Here is an 18,927-nt window from a genome sequence, read left to right as displayed (position 1 = left end):
AAAAAAAGAGACGTGGTGCCTCCTTTACGAGACAGAGTTTGCTTCTAACTTTGAACGTAAATCAAACTAAACCAGAAGTAACACAGGCGTTAACTTCAGGCTTAATCTTGTTTCCAAATTACGTTTTTATCCAAAACCAATATACGCTACACAGTACTGTATAGCTTTACACTGTGTTCAAAGTCTCCAAACTTTTACTAAAATAGGGACCTTTGTCGATGCGGGAACCAATTCTTTATGTTCACTTTATTTATGGTAAAATTTTGTTCAGTTTACAAACTTTTCAATTTACAAGCCCCGTTGAAGAAACAAGTTTTTAAATCGAAGTTCCATTGTATAGGTAACGCATATTGCACCTTGTATTCTAGAGTCAAGGGTCCATCTTTGCCATTTCAACTACTTAGTCACTGATGTATTTTTATTCAGAAGGTTTACAGAGGAGGAAATAATTATTTGATCCCTCACTGATTTTGTTAGTTTACCCACTGACAAAGACATGAACGGTCTATAATTTTAGTGGATGGATGTATTTTAACAGGGAGAGACAAAATACTAAAACGAAAATCTAGAATATCACATAAAACAAAAGATTACAATTATTTTGCAATACATTGAGGAAAATAAGTATTTGAACCCCTATAAAAACATTACTTGGTACTTGGTGGAGAACCCTTTGTTGGCCAGTACAAAGGTAAGATATTTCTTGTAGTTGATCACCAGGTTGGCACAAATCTCAGGAAGAATTTTGGACCACTTCTCTTTGCAGATCCTCTCAAAATCCTTCAGGTTTAGAAGCTGCGCCTTTGCAACTCGAAGCTCCAGTTCCCTCCACAGATTTTCTGAGGGGTTTCGGTCTGGAGACTGGCTAGGCCACGCCACAACCTTAATGTGCTTCTTCTGTAACTCATTCCTTGCCAATGCCGTCCAAAGACATAATTCAGAATCGAGCTATTTCCTGCCAATGCCGCCTAAAGACGTCAATGGCGTTTTTTAATGAGTATGGGTGGGGGAGGGTCTTGTGCAGTTTATGTGATCGTCAAGCCTCTGAATAACTGCAATGATGAATAGCACGCTGTAGAGGGCAACAATGCCTTGAGGTGAACATCCCTCCCTCAGAGGAAGAAGAAGGAAGAGGCGGAGTGGAGTAGACAATGAGAAGAGGCAAGCATAATGGCGGAAAAGACAAAATCTTTAAAATATATATATAAATAAATAAACTTTTGGTACTCGAAATTTATTGCGTCAAGGCAAGAAAAATATTCCTGCGACCGACAGGAATGACGCCTTAGATCATGCAAGGGAATAAATGATGACGCTCCAAGCTTTGTTGCAAAGCTATCGCCCAAAATGCCGGGCCGTATTGAGAGATGCTCTCGGCCGCTTTTCAAGTTGATCGTCTGCCGACCAGGAATTGAGTAAATGGGATCCGGAATCGTGATGAGTGAACTCCCTCTGGATCACCTGGAAGCAGCCGAGCTTCATCCCAAGGTTCCTCCAGATGATAATGGAGACGAAGGCAACTCGTTTCCAGCTCGCGTTAGCTACATTTAGCGATCAAACACGCTCCTTCAACCCTTGATACCTAAACATCATTTAGTCCCACTAGTTCACATTACAATTTAACATCTGTTGCCAATATTTATTTGAATTTTCCATTTCCAGCTGGTCCATCTTGCAGTAATTTAACACCCGCAAATCGAACGTCTTTTAAGATTGCGACGGGAAAAAAAGGTTTTGGGTTTTTTTTTTCCCCCTTGCAAAACACAAAAGTATTCTCTAGTAATCGTATTTTTTTTTAAACTTACAGGTTATGCAACCAGAAGACATGTGACTCACATTCCAGTACGCAGTGCAAACAAAAAAGGTAATTGAAATCTTTTTTTTCCTCCACGTCCCACTACAGCAATTTTAACAAGGTATTTTTATCGTAACAGTTATATTTCTAAACTGCACAAGTTGTGCTTCGAGCAGAAATAGGGACTGGCTTCAAGGACAATGACAACCACACAAGATCCCATTCACTGCCACCAAATACTAAAATCCAGATGTGGATAAAACCTTGCTAGATTATATGCGCAAGGTAATAAAAACCTGGACTATAAAGCAAACGGTAGAGGAGGAGAATTAGGAGCAAGAAAGTGCAAGTGTGGGAGCCCCATTTGCTCATGCATTTTTGCCTATTGTAAATTCTGTACATAGTTATACATAATAAATTATTTTTCTGTCAAAAGTACTGTTTTTTTATGTTCAGATGTTTGAGATTTTCACTAAAGAAAAAAAATATTGGTGTCAGTCATTGTTCTGCTTGATCTGTCTGCTTTCACAAAAAGGCTGTTTTCTCAGATTTCTTTCTTCAGAAACAGATTTGGCTGAAACAAGCCTATATTTGACTGCTACTTACGAAAGAACGGTATAAACTAGAGAAACTTTTTCTGATTAGTCAGATCTTTCTTTCGGTGGTTTTGGCGTTTATGTAGTCAGTACACAATATTCAGTGGCTTGAAAAATTCATGAAATTGCTCGAAAATCCCTGGCAGTCCCTGCTCACGAAGCGGCTGGCAGTGAATGAGTTAACCACGTATTTCCCCTTGGCTGTATGCTTTGGGTCATCGTCGTGCTGGAAGCCCCATCCACGACCCATTTTAAGTTTTGTGGCTGAGAGGAGATGGTTGTCACCCACGATTTTACAGTACAAGGCTCCATCCGGATTTCCCTCGATGTGGTGAAGTTGACCTGTCCCCTTTGCAGAGAAACACCCCCAAAGCATAATGCTTCCACCACCATGCTTGACAGTGGAGATGGTGTTCTTGGGCTCATAGCCTGAATTCCCCATTCTCCAAACATGGCAAGTCAAATTGATTCCAAACAGCTCGATTTTTGTCTCATCTGACCATATCACCTTGTCTCGATCATTCTCTGAATCATTCAGGTGTACAATGGCAAACTTTGGTGTGTTATCAATGTTTTTCTTGGTGAATGTGGTCCCAACTGCTATGAGATCATTAACAAGGTCCTCCCATGTAGTTCTGGCCTTATGCCTAACATCTCTCATGTTTATTGATACCCAATGAGGTGAAATCTTCCTCTGAGCCCCCGACCGGGGGAGATTTCATTTTATGTTTATTCCATTTTCCAATTATTGCACCAACAGTTGTCTCCTTGTCACCCAGCCTCTTGCCAATGGTCTTGTAGCCCATTCCAACCTTGTGCAGGTCTACAATCTTCTCCCTGATGTCCTTAGAAAGTTCTCTGGTCTTGCCCATGATGGAGAGGTTGGTGTATGATTTACTGATTCTGTGGACAAGTGTTTTTATACAGGTAATAAGTTGGGCTGGGTGACTTTCATTTAGCTAACGAGTTTAGAACAGCAGTACTTTATGAAAGTGAGAGGGCTAGTTTGTGGGACCCAGAATTCTTTATTGTTGGTCGGGGATCAAATACTTATTTCTCTCAATGCATTGCAAATACATTTATCTTTTTTAAAAATGTGAGCTAGATTTTCTTTTAGATATTCTGTCTCACACTGTTAACATAAACCTACCATTAAAATTATAGAACGCTCATGTCTTTGTCAGTGGGTGAATTTATAAAATCAGAGAGGGATTAAATTATTTCCTCCACTGTATATAGGCTACACAATTACTGGATGTAAATTGGTGTATGTACAGCTCAAAAACATACTGGATATTACAGAGTTTGTGTTACATGTGCAAAATTAAATGCTTATTGCCAATCTTGTCCAGATGTTTCCAAGTAAAGACAGTCTAAATGCTACTAGCCTGGGGAAATAAACTCTGTTTAAAAAAATAAATAAATAAAATAAAATAAAATGTATTTTTTATTTTTTACCTGCACCCCCCTGCAGCGCAGACACAGGGATGGTCTTTATGATGGTGGCACCAGGTTTGGTTACAACAGAGCCAGTCTGCGGGCTGCTGAGCACAGTGGTCTGTTTGCCATCGGCAGAGGTCACCAGCTTCAAGATAGTTCCAGTTGGGAGGGCACCCTTTGCCTAACATACATAAACATTGTTAGCGTGGATTCGGTCACTAACGGCAACACTAGTCTCTAAAAAGTACCTGCAGGATCTGTGCAACAGAGCTACTCCCTGTCTGACCGGTGTGCATTCCACTCTGGACAGGTTTAGTCTGCACCACAGACATCACCTTCCCCAGGTTGCTGATCTAAAGAAGCACGAAAGTATGTCATCATCAGTTGACAGAGTGACCTGAACAAGATCACAGTCCTACCAAACATTTGGGCGCATGCACATTTTCAGTACACTTTAAGTGAAGTGAAAATCTACATTAGGGTAGTTAATAATAAGACTATAAATTCATAAATTAGAAGAATACAAAAATGCTCAAACCTAGACAACTGAATTGTAATATGGTAATGTAGGGAATAGCTGTAGCCTCGCTCATCCTGGTTAATTTTGAGAAGAATCTGGCGCCATGATTGGTCAAAATTCTTTTGTTTTATTTATTTATTTATTTTGCTCCACACATGGCCATGCTGTTAGATTTGTACATGGGATAAAGGGCTGCAACAAGTCAGGGATATTGTTTGATGTGCGTCCCACATCTGAAAAAAATTCTTCAACTGGGAGCAAAAAAAAAAAAAAAAAAAAAAAAAAAAACAGTGGGACAGTTCCCGTTTCCTGTCAGCTTACAATTATGGAAATGTTGGCACAAACAATGCAAATACAAATGTGACAGTGCATATGTCGCACGTAAGCTCACATTATGTATAGTATAGCATACTCACTATTGTAAAAGATGTAGCCATTTAACATGTCGACAAGCAGTTTTTAAAGAAAGACTGCAGACTTTTGAAAAGTAATACAAATCTTGAATCAAAACAGGAGGCTTTGATCTACTTGTGCTGTTTTTTTTTCTTAACCAACAGGAAAACTTGATTGGCAGTATACTGTATCTGTATTCCGTGATGATCAGTTGCAGGGACTCATTGTTGCCAAACATGTCCACCCTGGGACTCAAATAGTTTCAAGTGTAAAATGATCTATGGGAGTCCTCAAATCTTTCGAGTATAGAAAATTCTTGGATTTTTTTTCTGTCTCAGGATCTACCTTTTTAACTCTTTCACATAGTTTTCTGCTTAATGTCAATTAAAGAAATAGTTGCTTGTGTAAAAAAAGAAAAGCAATTGGTCATTCATTAAGTGAAATGGCTTATTTTTCCTTGTGTATTCAGAATTGCTCTTTTATCCGAATACCTGATTATTTGATAATTTTAGTATGATACCCGAATACCAATATATTCAATAGTTGCAGCCCTAGTGTGAACAACTGAAATTAGCACAAAAGCTTTTTGTGTGCTGTTGTGGAAGACAAATTGTAAAAGCTCACTTTAAGATCAAAACGCATATAGCCTGACAGGTCTAAGATCAGTATCAGGTGACATCACTCACCAGAGCACCGCCCGCTCCCATACCCAGTGGGCTGTTAACCAGTGTGTAGGTCTTGGTGACTCCCCCTACCACTGTGGTGACCATCTGAGTCTGCGGGGAAACTGTCACCGTTCCAGACTTGTGCACTGTGATAATTGGTCGGCTGCCCGTGCCGGGGTTTGAGACAACAGTTGCCCCGTCCACCTGTGCAACGGCTGTTTTCAGGATACGAGTTGCATAGTTGTTGACCTGCCAGGACAAGGCGTCAAGGACTGGACTGTGTGAGACCATGTCACATCTGCTTAAACGATGAAGCCTACCATTGTGACGGGAAGGCTGCCGGATCCAGAACTGACTGCCGCAGTCTTCATGATGGAGGCCCCTGCCGGGACGTTGAACATGGTCGCTGTGGCAGGCGGGATCTTGCAGGTAGCTGCAGCCGCTGCTGCCAGCGCCGCCATGCCGCTCATCTGAGGACTGCTGCTGAGTGGCTGAGAGCAAACGAGAAGCAGAATGTTTATGTCTCTTGTCAAAATGACACCATCTCAAAAGTGGAGCTCCACTTACTGTAGCTTGTCCAACCTGGGCGGGGACCATCATGCGAACACCTGCAGGAAGTGTGGTCACGGCAACTGGGTATTTTGGCATGGCCTGTCGCACTGTGACATTGGAGGTGTCACTTCTTGCTCCTTGAGTGGCCACCTTCAAGACAGCTGTACAAAGAAATACCCAGATGAGAAAGAATCAGTGGCACCTGCTCTATATGCTCCAGCTCTACAACCCTCAAACAGTTCTCACATTAACACTTGAATAAAGCGCAGTCACATCACATACACACTCAAACACTATTTCTGATTCCTGACACATTCCAAAAAGATGCATATTAGGTTAATTTAAGACTCCAAATTGTCTGAAACTGGTCTTAGATTGTGAATGGCTGTATAACAACATGTGCTCTGTGATTGACTGGTGACCAGACCAGCATGTCTCTCGCCCAGTCTGCTGGGATAGACGCGAGCTCACTAGGGACCATGAACAGAATAAGCGGTAAAAAATTTATGGATTTATGTTTCCGAAATCATTACATTTGAAGACACTCAGCAGTGACTTATCAGGACTTTGTGTGACAATGGAGAGGTAATGCCAAAAAAATACAAAACATGAAGCAAGCTAAGGGGCTACAAAATAGAAGTTTATAAAAAAAAACAAAAAAAACAAGTCAGTACAATAACAAAACGGAACCACACCGGGTAAAAAGCAGACAAGCAAACACCAAAGGCATGAGAAAGGTGACAAAAAAAAGAAAGGAAAAAAAAAAACATTGTAGGGCCGTCTGGGGGGGGGGGGGATCCCCGGCCCCCACAGAGAATTTTTTTTATTTTAACAAATTAAGCAACCTGGAAGACTCTGAAGAGTACAATAAGGCAAAATAAAATTTCTTCACGCAGAAAAACATTTATTTACATTGCTAAAGTACATGTTTATGTAGAAAGTTAAGATTAAAATTAAATTTGCCTAATTTCTTTGCTTTTTTGTTCTGGCCTCCAATTTAGTAGGTAGGCACGTTTGCTAATTAATACAAAATGTACTTGCGGATCAATTCTTGTCGCCGATGTTACGTGTGCGTCGCGGTTCCGCTAGGACCATAACCAAGGCCATGACCCACAGCACCTCAACGCGAAAATACAAGACCAGTGCAACAAATACGATACTGGCTGATTGATGAGCAAAAACGTTGCTTAAACGAAGAGTAGCAATAGAGGAAGTCCGCTCCCGAGGTGGGTAGAGTAGCCAAATATTGTACTCAAGTAAGAGTACTGTTACTTGACAATAATGTGACTCAAGTGAAAGTAAAAAGTAGTCAAAAAAAAAAACTTGAGTAACAGTATAAAGTACACCGTGAAATAATTACTCAAGTACAGAGTAAACAGCACAAACAATAAAAAATTTAATAAATATATATATTTTTTTTTTTTTTTAATAACAACATTTGCAATTTACTACACGGTGTTTTCTAAAGTTATAAGTGAGCTGCAATATCCACATTTGGGCAGACCGTGCCAGACAAATACCACAATACATGAAAGCTGTTGTTTTTGTTCGTCTAAATGTAAACAAGAGTAGCGCGCCGTTGCCTTCATGGTAACAACGACCTTCCCAACATGGCCGCCATTTAGACACGAAGATTAGCCGGGCTGGCTTAGTGTTCATACCTATGGCCGGGAAGCCCAATAGAAGACCTTGTGTGAGGCCATGTGACTTTCTTGTGTCGTTTGATTGGTGAACTAGACTTAAACATCACTAGCAATTAAATTAGATTGGCGCCCAATGCGGAAGTCGTAGTCTCGCGCATGAATTAGTTGTGAAGCAATAATTGAGCAATAAAAGGAGCGAGCGACATTTAGATCATTGTAACGGAGTAAACGTACCATTACTTCTTAGCAGAAGCGGCGGAAGTGTTTTTTCTGGTCTCGTCAACTCCTGTGACTTATTCAAACAAAGCAGGTTCCGAGCGCACAGGTGTAACTGCAGGCCAATGCGCTTGCATATTAGTCCGCGGCGGACTAATATTCACAATTAGATCTGTGTGCAGATGGTGGACGTGTGGAATGGATCTTACTGCCAGCGTTCAAGGAGTACGAAACAGCCTATGACGTCAGCCCCCCCCCCCCCCGCGATAAAGGCAGGAAGTAACTCAGAACCAAAGAGAGACAGTCAAACAAACTTACCTAGACCTTTAGCAGCATCTGCCAATGGGTTTGCAGATATGGCTGCTGTGGAAGAGGAGACTAACGCGATGTGAGGGATTTGGTTTGTCAGACTTGCTGCGACGGAAGCAGAGCTCTTGAGAGAGTTTGCTGCTGTGGCAGCTGTGGAAACGGCTGCGGTTGCCACAGACGTGGCGGGAATGTCGTACTTCTGTATCTGCAGCAGGTAGGTGTCAGCGGTCTGCGATGGTCCCCAGCTCACCTCGAGAGATGACGTGTTGGCTCGTACCAGCTGAACCCGGGACGGTGCACTGGGACGCTCTGGGGACACACAGGTGGTACTAGTTCAAACAAGTGAGAGGAAGGTGGAATATGCTGTAAACTGATACCAGTCACCCACCTGTCTCCAAGTACCAGAGGTCCTTGCAGCACACCTGGTTGTTCCAGGCCTTCCTGTAGCCATCTCTCCCGCTCCAAATGTAAAGTCTGGAGTTGATGGCTACACTGCAGTGACCGGCACGAGCTCGCGGAATGTTTTCCTCCATGCTGTCTATCTGCACCATCTCCCAGCACAGTGTGTCTGCCCACACAGACAGAAATTATGTCTTATCAAGTGGAACAGTTAAGTCTGCTTTAGATCGGTTATTCCTGCTCACACACTTACATTACTTTCTCTTTCAACCATATAATAATAAAAGTTTGTGTGTGTGTGTGTATATACATCAAATGGCAGCAGTTGTTGTTTTTACCAAGATTGAGGCAAGCCAGTGTGTTGGTGCACTTCCACTCCTTCTCATGTGTTGCCACTTTGACATCATCCGTCAGCAGAGGAACCCAACCTCCAAACACATACATCCTGACAAACAGGTGGAGAGGGTGAGGCAAACAGGTGGGTGAAGTGGGGCAGGTACAAAGCTCTTTTGAGCAACGTTACTTGTTATGGACAGTGGTGGCCGAGTGCAAGCTGCGAGGCAAGGGGGCAGTCCCACTGGACGCTGGTTTGCTCCAGACAAGAGAGTCTGTGACATCAGGACACACAATGATTGTCACTGTACATGCACCACATGACCCGTGATGGCGTGGCATCATTGTGACGGAGGACTCACCAATGTCGAGCACCCATACGTCCCCCAGCCTGCAGCCGCTCATTCCCCCGTAGATTATTAGACGGTTGCCTCGACAACCGCTTGCCACCACGGCCGTGTGACTTTCTCTGGGTGGCGGCGGCTGCCCAGACGTCAATGGAATGTCCCAGCTGACCACGCTGGAGCCCTGCCGCAACTCCAGGAAGTAGAGGTCATTCAGGTACCTGAGGAGAAGTCCGAGGTCACCCTGGTGCTGTCAGTTGACTGCTGATGTGCTCACTAATATGACATCATTCAAAGACAACAAAAACACACAAGGACAACTGATTCACGCTTCTTACCTGGGAATGTTGTTCTTGGGGTCTTCACTGTCATTGGCCAGGCCTCCAAATAAGAAGCAGCGACTTCCAATCAGAGAGAAGCTATGGCCGAGGCGGGGGCAAGGAGGCGGGTTGTTCTTTGGAGCCTTAGCTTTCAGACGCTTCCATTCCCAGCGACTGGCCTGATGGGAATGTTTAAAGTTTATATCACAACTATTTCCACTAATATACCTGTTACCCCTCTCCCCCACAAGATTCTCGCTAACCTGCAGCTCATATAGGTCGTTGCTGTACTTTCCATATTCCACCATTCCACCAAACACCAAAAGTCTGGTACTGTCACACGCAAAGCCGTAAGCAGCGCAGCCAGGCGGGATGTCCCCTCGCACAGCAGGGATGAACCACTGGTTGGTAGCTGTGGGTGGTAGGTAGGTCAGATGGGGAGAAGAGGGGTGATGGGGTGTGCTGGCATGCTGGGAGGATGCATGTTAAATTGTCCAACAACAAAAGCTTTCAATTTACAAACAAGCCAGTAACAGTGAAGATTTACAGTTGATCCTAGCTATTCACGGGGGCGAGCATCCAGGCCCTATGTCAAATAGCAAAAATCAGCGAATAATTGATACCCATTACAATTGCATTGAAAAACAATATACCTCAAAAACTTCAATAAGCAGGGATATGCCACCACTTTGCGTGTCCCACAAAAACTTGAAAAAGAATTGAAGCGAATATGCTGGGTTTCTTTCTTTTCTCCTTTAAACATATAACATTTCAATTTAATTATAGAAAATTTCATGTTCTGCATCAAGAATGATATGTAACAATATGAATTGATTGCCAATGTTTTGCCTTCAGAGAAGTGTGGAAGCCATATCTTCGTCCACAGAAGGTGTGGGTGGGGAGTGTCGCGGTGACGTGAGATTGTTTTCATTAAAAACGCGCCATTTCTCTGTGGAGTTCCTGCCTGCCTCCAAATTAGCAACCAGCAGTTAGCCTAACACGTCCACCCTCGAACCATACAACATTGTGTGTTCACAACTACGTGAATGTAATTCCCTGAAATACGAACATAAAAGTTGCATTATTACCATAACCGCATACACGGTCACAAAAGCGTTCAGCAACCTAAGTAGTACCGCTAGCATCTATAAGTGATGTGCACAACAAGAGCCACTTTTCGAACGTGTAGAAGCTCAGTCTGGATCGTCGTTACCGGTACCTGTGTTGTACACATGAAGCTCGTCCACGATGCCCTCGTTACCTCCACCAAACACCACCATCAGCTCTTTGATTGCCACGGCCCGGTGTCCATGACGGGGCCGCGGTACTGGACCGCTCGAGCCAAGGACACGCTTCCAGCGGGGATGAAGCACCACGGACTCGACTTCCATGTCGCTTTTGTCAGAGTCCACCACTAATGGACTTTGTTGAGAGGGGACCGAAGGAAACGTTTGCCTTAAAAGGCTTCGTCCGTGCCTTGAGTCGCAGTGGTTTAGTTCTCGCTCGCGAACGAGCCGGCCAATTCGAAGTGGCTCAGCGGCTAACCAGTTACCTTTTCGTAAAATTGTACGGCAACGAATTGCTGTTTACTCTAGGTGGATTCCCTTTGATACCACCGTGTAAACAAACATCTTTACCCGGCTCAATCGTTTTTAAATGTTACATTGTGTCGCTTACTGGCATAGCGGCCAGTCTACCATTTTCTGCCCGGTAAAAACAGAGCGATAGGGAAGTGACCACCGCAGCCAGACGCTGCAGGTTCACGTTAACACGAAGAAAAGGACGTGCATCTCTTCTGACCTAAGCGACAGCCTCACGGGCGGCTGTATGCACACGTGCAGCAGAGGACCGAGGAAGCAGAACACTGCAGTTAAAAATACATAGCGGCACGTCTCTGCGCAGGGAAGGGAGCCGCCATTTTGCTACTAACGCTAACCAAACAAAACAGCGCGAGACGAACTTATATGGCAGCAGGGTGCTAGCAAGTGGCTAACCGCTACAGCTCTGTCATTGGTTAAATTGGCGTCACATGGTTTATGGGCACCATGTTGTTACCAATCCATCCATCCATCCATTTTCTAACGCTTATCCGGATCGGGTCGCGGGGGCAGTAGCTTTAGCAGGGACGCCCAGACTTCCCTCTCCCCAGCCACTTCATCCAGCTCTTCCGGGGTGGATCCCGTGGCGTTCCCAGCCCAGCCGAAGGACGTTTATGTGAAAAACTCACGGAGGCACGGGGAGACATGCAAACTCCACACAGGCGGCGCCGGGGATTGAACCCCGGTCCTCAGAACTGTGAGGCTGACATATATCAATCCATCGATTTTCTGAGCCGCTTATCCTCACTAGGGTGGCGGGCGTGCTGGAGCCTATCCCAGCTGTCATCGGGCAGGAGGCGGGGTACACCCTGAACTGGTTGCCAGCCAATCGCAGGGCACATACAAACAGATTCGCACTCACATGCACACCTACGGGCAATTTAGAGTCTCCAATTTATGTGTGTGTGTGAGTTACACCTCAATTTGTGAATGGGTTGTGGATGCTGGGGCTAACGTGTCTGCTTGCATTGTTGTTTGAGCTTTCGTAAAAGCCGGCATCATTTCTGAGGAGCCGCACGGCAATGAGACTGACTCGAACCTGGCGCGTTTGATTGAGAACTTGCCCATCTGTTCATTTCGGATAGAGAAGATGAGGACTTTGATGGATTTGTGGATAAGGGTTGATCAAAAAATAACATGAGTACATTGGTAAATACGTCAATAAAGTACAACCGAACTCAGTTTTGCTCGTGCTGCCTTTTTAAAACATTGTCTTAGCGTGCATGCATGCATGCTACCGTATGTTTTAAGCTAGCGTATGTTTTACCATGCCTGCGCCCAATAATGTATGTATGTGTTAAATACAGAAATAGACCCCGTAACTGAGACTGTGCAGGGTGCCCTATGGTCGTGAAAATACAGTAAAACAAATTAATAATGTGTAATAATGTGAAATGACACAGGGAAAAAGTATCCTGATGTTTGCAAAACATTATGTTTTGCAAAAATTAAGTTTGCAATGGTCTTGAGACAGCTCTTCGCTCCTCCCCATCATGAGATGTGTCTTGCCTCACACCTTGGCAATGAGACCTTTCTGTCAGCCATCAATTAGGACTGAACCAGCTAATATTCATTTGCAGTGAGAAGGGGCTGGACGGCTGTTTGATTATTGATAGATTTTAGGTGTTGTCTTGGCTTTCCATGCCTTTTTGCACCTCCCTTTCTTTGTGTTCAATACTTTTTCCGTGTCTTTCCACATTATTACACACAACTTAATTTCTAATCTTAATTGGTCAACTTTCTTTGAATGTATGGATTACTTGGGTTGTTCCTAACATCTGTTGAAAATTTCATGTCAATAGCACCTTTGGAAATATATTTAGTGAGAGAAATGGTGACGTGTTAAATACTTATTTCAGCTGTTGTGTGCGTGTTAACGGTAAAACTCTGTGGACCAGAAATGTAATTTTTGTTGTAAAAGATCGTTTGATAAGAAATTAAATTTTTGAGTGGCAGTTACATCTGCAATATTACGACACCATTCACCTCTGATTAAAATTTCGAATAGCATCAAAACAAGTGACCGATGGTCGGCGTCTCAAGAAAACTAGTTGCAGAACCCTGCAAGTTTTGGTCATGTTATTAGCACTCAACACAAGTCATTCTCTGGATAAGACACAGTTTGTACACTGCAATGTACAGTTTTATAAACTGTTGATAAATGAACAGGATGAATACATTTAACTGTATCTGTTTGGTATTCCAGCCCTCATCATTGAAAACAGGGACTGATTGAGTGTCAATCAAGAGGAATGAATCAGTTGTCATCTTTATGTGACATTTGGAGTGTGAAACTTCCGCAAGCTTTCAGGGGACATTTTTCTGATTTCACACAGCCAGACAGGAAGTGAGAACATTGTGAGTCACAAGTAGGATGTAATCCAGATACAACATGTGAGTAGGCCAGATACTTGATTGTGTCTTGGCCGAAACAAGTTGACTCGAGCAAAAAGTCCATGTATTTCCATCATATCCACCAGTCAGGTGTTTGTAGCAGCAAGATATTCCAGTTCGTCACTTTCTTCTGGACCCCTGATTTCCTTGCGAGAACGCACACCGTCTAGTGTTCCACAAGTACAAACCAATATATGGCCTGTAATAATGTGAGGCATGTACTGATGGATGTCATTTCAGAGATTTTTTTTAATCTTACCTGAGGTCTGTGGACACAGTGACTGGAGAGGACCTGGAGGAGAAAAGATTTCTGGGACAACCGGTCCCAGTCTTGGTCCAATCTGAGGGCTGCTGGGGGGCCTGTGTGACAGACCAGATCCCATTCTGTCATGAAAGTTATACTGGTCCTCAGACAGCTTTTTGGATTGGGAATTTGTGGGCCCAGGTTGATTATGGTACTGGTCTCTGGTGTATGGGGATAACATTTTGGAGTTGAACTGGCACCCACTAGAAAGGTCATACTGGGAGAAACCTCGACTCTCATCTGTTTCACATGGACCGTCAAACGAGGAGGAGGGAGCATGGAGAGAGGATGTGAGCGGAGGGAGGGAGGTGGAGGAGGGAGCATGGAGGGAGGATGGGTGAGGTGGTAGAGAGGAGTACTGAGCAGGGAGTGGTGGAGTAGGTACGGAAGAATGGAAGGAGGTATTAGAGAAGGAAGGAGGCAGGGGGAGGCAGCCTAAGGGTGGCTGGTAGGTGTCCTCTCGGGGTCCCAGTTTGGACAAACACTGGGTCACGACCTCCACGCTGGAGTCTGAAAAGTCACAGGATCCAGGGGGGACACAGTGAGGAGCAAGGAGGTCACTCTTCCTCACCAGGTCATTGATGTCCTGAAGTTTGTTATACACCTGAGAGGAGGTCAAAAGTCAGTGTCAGGAATCCATGCTCAGCACCCCTTTCTTTTAACAGCTTTAACTCTGCCGATCAAAGACGGCTTTTTTCCCCCATATTGCTGTTCCATGTTAAAGGTAACAAACAACATGGAATGAGGGTTCGCCCTGTGAATTTCCCGGCTTCGGCTGTGGTATCTGAGGTGTGGAAGAGGTGCGATGGTGGCTGTGTGAAAGTTACAGTGTGAAAAAGGCTTTTGTCACAGTCACTCAAACCTTTACATAAACTCCAACTTGTCCAGAACTTGCCTGCATCATTACCAGAACTCCTTCCTTTGAACACATGACCCCTATAGTCAAGAACCTGCACTTGCTACCGTCAAAAAGGGAAATCTTTCAAGTCACCTTCAAGTCTCTCGATACCGCTCTGCCTTCATTCAAACATACATTCCTTCCCATACTCTCTGCTATTATTTCAACTGTGCATTTCCTCATCCATGAAATTCACTTAAAAATATATAATAATTTAAAAAAAATCAATCAGAGGTACTAATACGCTCCACAATTATAAGTCCCATCTGAAAACTCATCTTTTTCAATCTGCATACTCCATCTGACTTTTACACAGTTCATTATTTTATTGTTACACATTTCATTATTATTATTATTACACATTTCATTATATTTTATTATTACACGTAATTATTTTAGTGCGTTTTAAGGTGACCTTCAGTGCCCCGAAAAAGGAACCTACAAATAATATGCATTATTATTATTCACCATAAAGCAAACCATAAACAAACCTCAGTCATGGCAGGCCTCTTCTTCCATTTCCTGTCCAGGCACCTGCAGGCCAGCGCCGCCATCTGCATGCTCCCACCCAGCTCCGTGGACCCCCCTGCTGATGCCACAAGCCCTGTCAGCGGTGACTTTGTGAGGTCGGAGGACAGCCTAATGGGAAAGCACTGACCTGTGATCAGCCGCCGGTCCAGCTGTTTGCTCCAGGCAGCTGCATAAGAATCAGTCAAGCCTTCCTGGACCTCCTGGACTACATCCTTCTGCAGAACCATGGGAACCTTTGTGAGGTGTGTACACTCGCACGTGTGAGCATGTGTTGGAATAAAAGTTCAAACCAGGTAAATATCTCCTGACTTCCTGTCTTTCTCCAGAGCTCGCCGACCAGTCAGTACCTCCAACAACACCTGCAACACACATATATATATATATATATACACACACACACACACACACACACACACACACACACACACAGACACACACACACACACACACACACCGTGAGGAGCGGCATCACCCGGCCTTGAGGAAAAGGAGACAACATTTAAGTCTGACCGGTTTGGTCACCACGCTCATGTTGTCACCTCCTTGCAGCTTTACATCCTAATGCCACTGCTCTCAACAATCTCATCTATCTACACCATTAGCTATTATAGGGACTCACCACACCAAAGCTGTAGACATCCACTGCCGTCCCCAGCTGTCCATTCCTCACGTACTCCTCTGGCAGGTATGCCAGCGTTCCTCTCACCGTGGACGTTCGACCCACTGTGGTCGTCTTGGAGGACAGATGGCACGATGAGTTGGTAGACACAAAACGAGCCAAGCCAAAATCAGCCAGCTTTGCCACCAGGTGGCGGTCCAACAGGATGTTTGAACTGCAAGAGGAAGTGGAATTACAAGGACACAAGTAAACTATTTGATGATTATTTAAGTCGCACGTCTTCTGGAAAACATAGAAGAAATTTCTGAAGTCGCAATTCGTACTACTGTGCTGTATCATTCTGTCATAGTACAACATCTGTCAATATCTCAGTAACAAATATTGATATCACTGCTGTTCATTTTACGTAAATTTTGACCATTGAATATGATGTGAATGTCAGTATTCTCTATGTACTTTCAGTCGTGCCTATGAAAACGGTTTTATTGTTTTTATACATACTGCCCAAGTCTACATAAACATACAGTGGTTACAGCAATAAAAATAGATGGACATTCCTGGTATTCCAGTTAAATATATAAATTACTGCACAATCCCACTATTATGAGGACTGTGGTATTGGCAAAATATCATAATAATTGTATCGTGAAATACTCCGCGAGTGGCAGTACACTACAAGACTGAATAAAGCGCATTTCTGTGAATTATTTTGTTATTATAGATGTAGTATGAATTACTCCGACTAAAATTGAACTCAACTCAAACTTTTATTTTAAGTCGACCAAATTCAATCCAAAAAATGACAGACCAGTGTCACTGAACAGACTGAAATGCAACTTTCAGGTACCACATGGTCATGCTTTTGTGGACCATCCATTCATCTTTTTTTCTGTACCGCTTCTCTTTACTAGGGTCGCGGGCTTGCTGGAGCCTATCGTAGCTGACTGTGGGTGAGTGGCAGGGTACACCCTGAACTGGTCGCCTGCCAATCGCAGGCCACATATAATAAACAAATAACCACTCACATTCAAACCTACGGGCAATTTAGAGTCTTCAATTAACCTACCACTCATTGTTTTTGGGAGGACATCGGCACACCCGGAGAAAACCCACGTAGGCATCCGGAGAACATGCAAACTCCACACAGGTGACGCCAGATTTTAACCCAGGTCCTCAGAACTGTGAGGCAGATGTGCTAACCGGTCAGCAACCATGCCGCCACTTGTGGGCCATGTTTTACTAATTTATGTTTGACTGGAACAATTTTAATGTCAGATCTTGTCAGAAACAAGTAGAATATTTCCTATTTCCCAACAGTCTGGAATGCAGTGTGTGCTCTGTTGTGCCAACCTCTTGACATCGCCATGAATGACAGACTTATGTCCATCTGGAGGAGAGTGAAGGAACTGCAACGCTGCTGATGCTTCATGAACGATACGGACCCGCAGATTCCAGGCCAGGGCAAAAGACACCTAAACACACACACGCAGACATCTCTAGCCGTGTGTGTGCGTGGGCACGTATGTTTATGTATCTATGCATGCATGTATTACGTTGTGCAGGTTATCTTCTAGGGATCGGTTCTCCATGTAGCTGTAGATGAGGCAAACACTTGGTCCTTGACAGAATCCAAGCAAGTCCACAATGTTCGGGTGTCTTAACCTTGTCAGCCACAGAGTGCGATGACAAATATTGCATAGTTACATGTACCGGAGCACATGTTTTATACATGAGTGTTAAGTTTATGCCAGTGTATGTATGCATGCGTGAGGACGCTCACTTTGAGAGTTTTTCCACTTCGGTGTTGAAGCTCTCCGTGACCACGGTCAGGTCCACCATGCAGTCCTGTCAACAAGACTCCGTGTGTTTGCAACATCAAATTATTGGGTGATACTATGAAGCAGAGGTGGGTAGCGTAGCGGAGTATTGAATTAAAAAAAATAATAGAAAAACTACTCAAATACTGACTGGTAAGTAATTTCTGATTTATTTAAATAGCACATGAAAATTAAATAGACAAAACTACAAAATCGGAATATGCTAATTATTGCTAACTATTGTTGTAAGTTTTACCTTACTCTGATATCAGTATACAGCAGGCAACAGTGGGAGCACAGCTCAGTAACATGTTTATAGACACTCGTGTGTAAATTTATTTTAATGAGCTATTCAAAAAAATAAGGCTCTCTTGTGAAAATGTAACCTATACTGCTGTGAAAAGAAATGTAATGGCATATAAAAATCCATCAGTGTAGATATCTGAAGCAATTTTTATTTTATATATCCTATGTAGTTAAAAAAACAGCTAGGTAATAAAGCAAAAAGGCACTAATGGCACTACTTAATGATGTGTGATTGATTGAAAACAAGGGAGTGAGAGATGAGAACTCGCTCCTACCTTCCCACCCAGTGTAGAAAGCAAGTACTGGAATACGGTGCAGGCAAATGACAAGAGCCGTGCTATATATTCATTTTAGTCTATGCTGCGGGCTCCTAAAAAAAATGGATGGCTGTACATTGGACACACCCTAATTAAACCGTGCAAACTTTTTTTGACCCTGTCCACAAAAAGAATCAGAATCAAGAAATGTTTGGAACCGGAATTGAAACGAGGAACCGGAATCATTAAAATTCAAACGATGACCAAACCTACTGATGAATGAGGTTGGAAGTGGAACTAGCATGCACAGGCATGCAAAGAGCAAATTGGAAAAGCTTTGAATAGGAAGTATACTACAGGAAGCTGGTGGACCAGGAAGAAGCATCTGTGGTCATTTGACACACAATTGAAAATACTATGACGCTGAAAGGGGGACTAGTGCCACAGCGGGGTACACACATACTAATCATCAGGCTGAATTTAAACGTTTTTACCCCTTAACGATCAAAGTCCGCAAAGGCCCGATTATTGGGTGTCTCTTAAGAAGATCCTGAGTAATTATCCTGTAGTGCTGGGTGTGTTCAGTGATTTTGCCTCCCAAATCTGCTGGGAAAAGGTTGTGTTAGGCCGAACCACGGATTAGCCATCTTCAAATCCAGACTCAAGATTTACCTATTC

At 43.5% G+C, this 18,927-nt stretch overlaps 2 protein-coding genes and 1 long non-coding RNA gene across 6 annotated transcripts in view; 1 reads left to right on the top strand and 2 right to left on the bottom strand.

Annotated features, from left to right (window-relative positions):
• The window catches only part of hcfc1b (host cell factor C1b), a 62,835-nt gene extending 51,101 nt beyond the window's left edge, over window positions 1-11,734 (bottom strand). The window contains exons 1-13 of one of the 2 annotated variants that reach the window (XM_061693614.1): window positions 10,745-11,734; window positions 9,789-9,937; window positions 9,544-9,704; window positions 9,224-9,426; window positions 9,052-9,136; window positions 8,867-8,973; window positions 8,518-8,697; window positions 8,139-8,438; window positions 5,977-6,122; window positions 5,730-5,900; window positions 5,431-5,658; window positions 4,080-4,184; window positions 3,850-4,012 (exon numbers count right to left, since the gene is read on the bottom strand). In XM_061693614.1, the coding sequence (XP_061549598.1) occupies window positions 3,850-4,012; window positions 4,080-4,184; window positions 5,431-5,658; window positions 5,730-5,900; window positions 5,977-6,122; window positions 8,139-8,438; window positions 8,518-8,697; window positions 8,867-8,973; window positions 9,052-9,136; window positions 9,224-9,426; window positions 9,544-9,704; window positions 9,789-9,937; window positions 10,745-10,916 (2,170 nt within the window). In that variant the 5' untranslated portion in view covers window positions 10,917-11,734. The remainder of the gene's footprint in view (window positions 1-3,849; window positions 4,013-4,079; window positions 4,185-5,430; window positions 5,659-5,729; window positions 5,901-5,976; window positions 6,123-8,138; window positions 8,439-8,517; window positions 8,698-8,866; window positions 8,974-9,051; window positions 9,137-9,223; window positions 9,427-9,543; window positions 9,705-9,788; window positions 9,938-10,744) is intronic. The other variant, XM_061693623.1, reaches the window with a different exon arrangement.
• On the top strand, window positions 11,596-16,423 carry LOC133411360 (uncharacterized). The gene is made up of 3 exons (XR_009769653.1): window positions 11,596-11,820; window positions 15,250-15,492; window positions 15,577-16,423. It is a non-coding gene; the product is annotated as an uncharacterized LOC133411360 (long non-coding RNA).
• The window catches only part of irak1 (interleukin-1 receptor-associated kinase 1), a 30,141-nt gene continuing 23,647 nt past the window's right edge, over window positions 12,434-18,927 (bottom strand). The window contains exons 6-15 of one of the 3 annotated variants that reach the window (XM_061693657.1): window positions 17,650-17,714; window positions 17,423-17,531; window positions 17,220-17,341; window positions 15,870-16,083; window positions 15,541-15,609; window positions 15,378-15,465; window positions 15,211-15,308; window positions 14,393-14,425; window positions 13,777-13,877; window positions 12,434-13,683 (exon numbers count right to left, since the gene is read on the bottom strand). In XM_061693657.1, coding sequence (XP_061549641.1) covers window positions 13,638-13,683; window positions 13,777-13,877; window positions 14,393-14,425; window positions 15,211-15,308; window positions 15,378-15,465; window positions 15,541-15,609; window positions 15,870-16,083; window positions 17,220-17,341; window positions 17,423-17,531; window positions 17,650-17,714 — 945 coding nt within the window. In that variant the 3' untranslated portion in view covers window positions 12,434-13,637. Of the gene's footprint in view, window positions 13,684-13,776; window positions 14,426-15,210; window positions 15,309-15,377; window positions 15,466-15,540; window positions 15,610-15,869; window positions 16,084-17,219; window positions 17,342-17,422; window positions 17,532-17,649; window positions 17,715-18,927 lie in introns of all 3 variants that reach the window. The other 2 variants (XM_061693637.1, XM_061693648.1) reach the window with 2 other exon arrangements.

The sequence above is a fragment of the Phycodurus eques genome, chromosome 1 (assembly GCF_024500275.1).
Source record: "Phycodurus eques isolate BA_2022a chromosome 1, UOR_Pequ_1.1, whole genome shotgun sequence".
NCBI lineage: Eukaryota > Metazoa > Chordata > Actinopteri > Syngnathiformes > Syngnathidae > Phycodurus > Phycodurus eques.
This window is presented reverse-complemented; position numbering and strand designations above follow the sequence as displayed.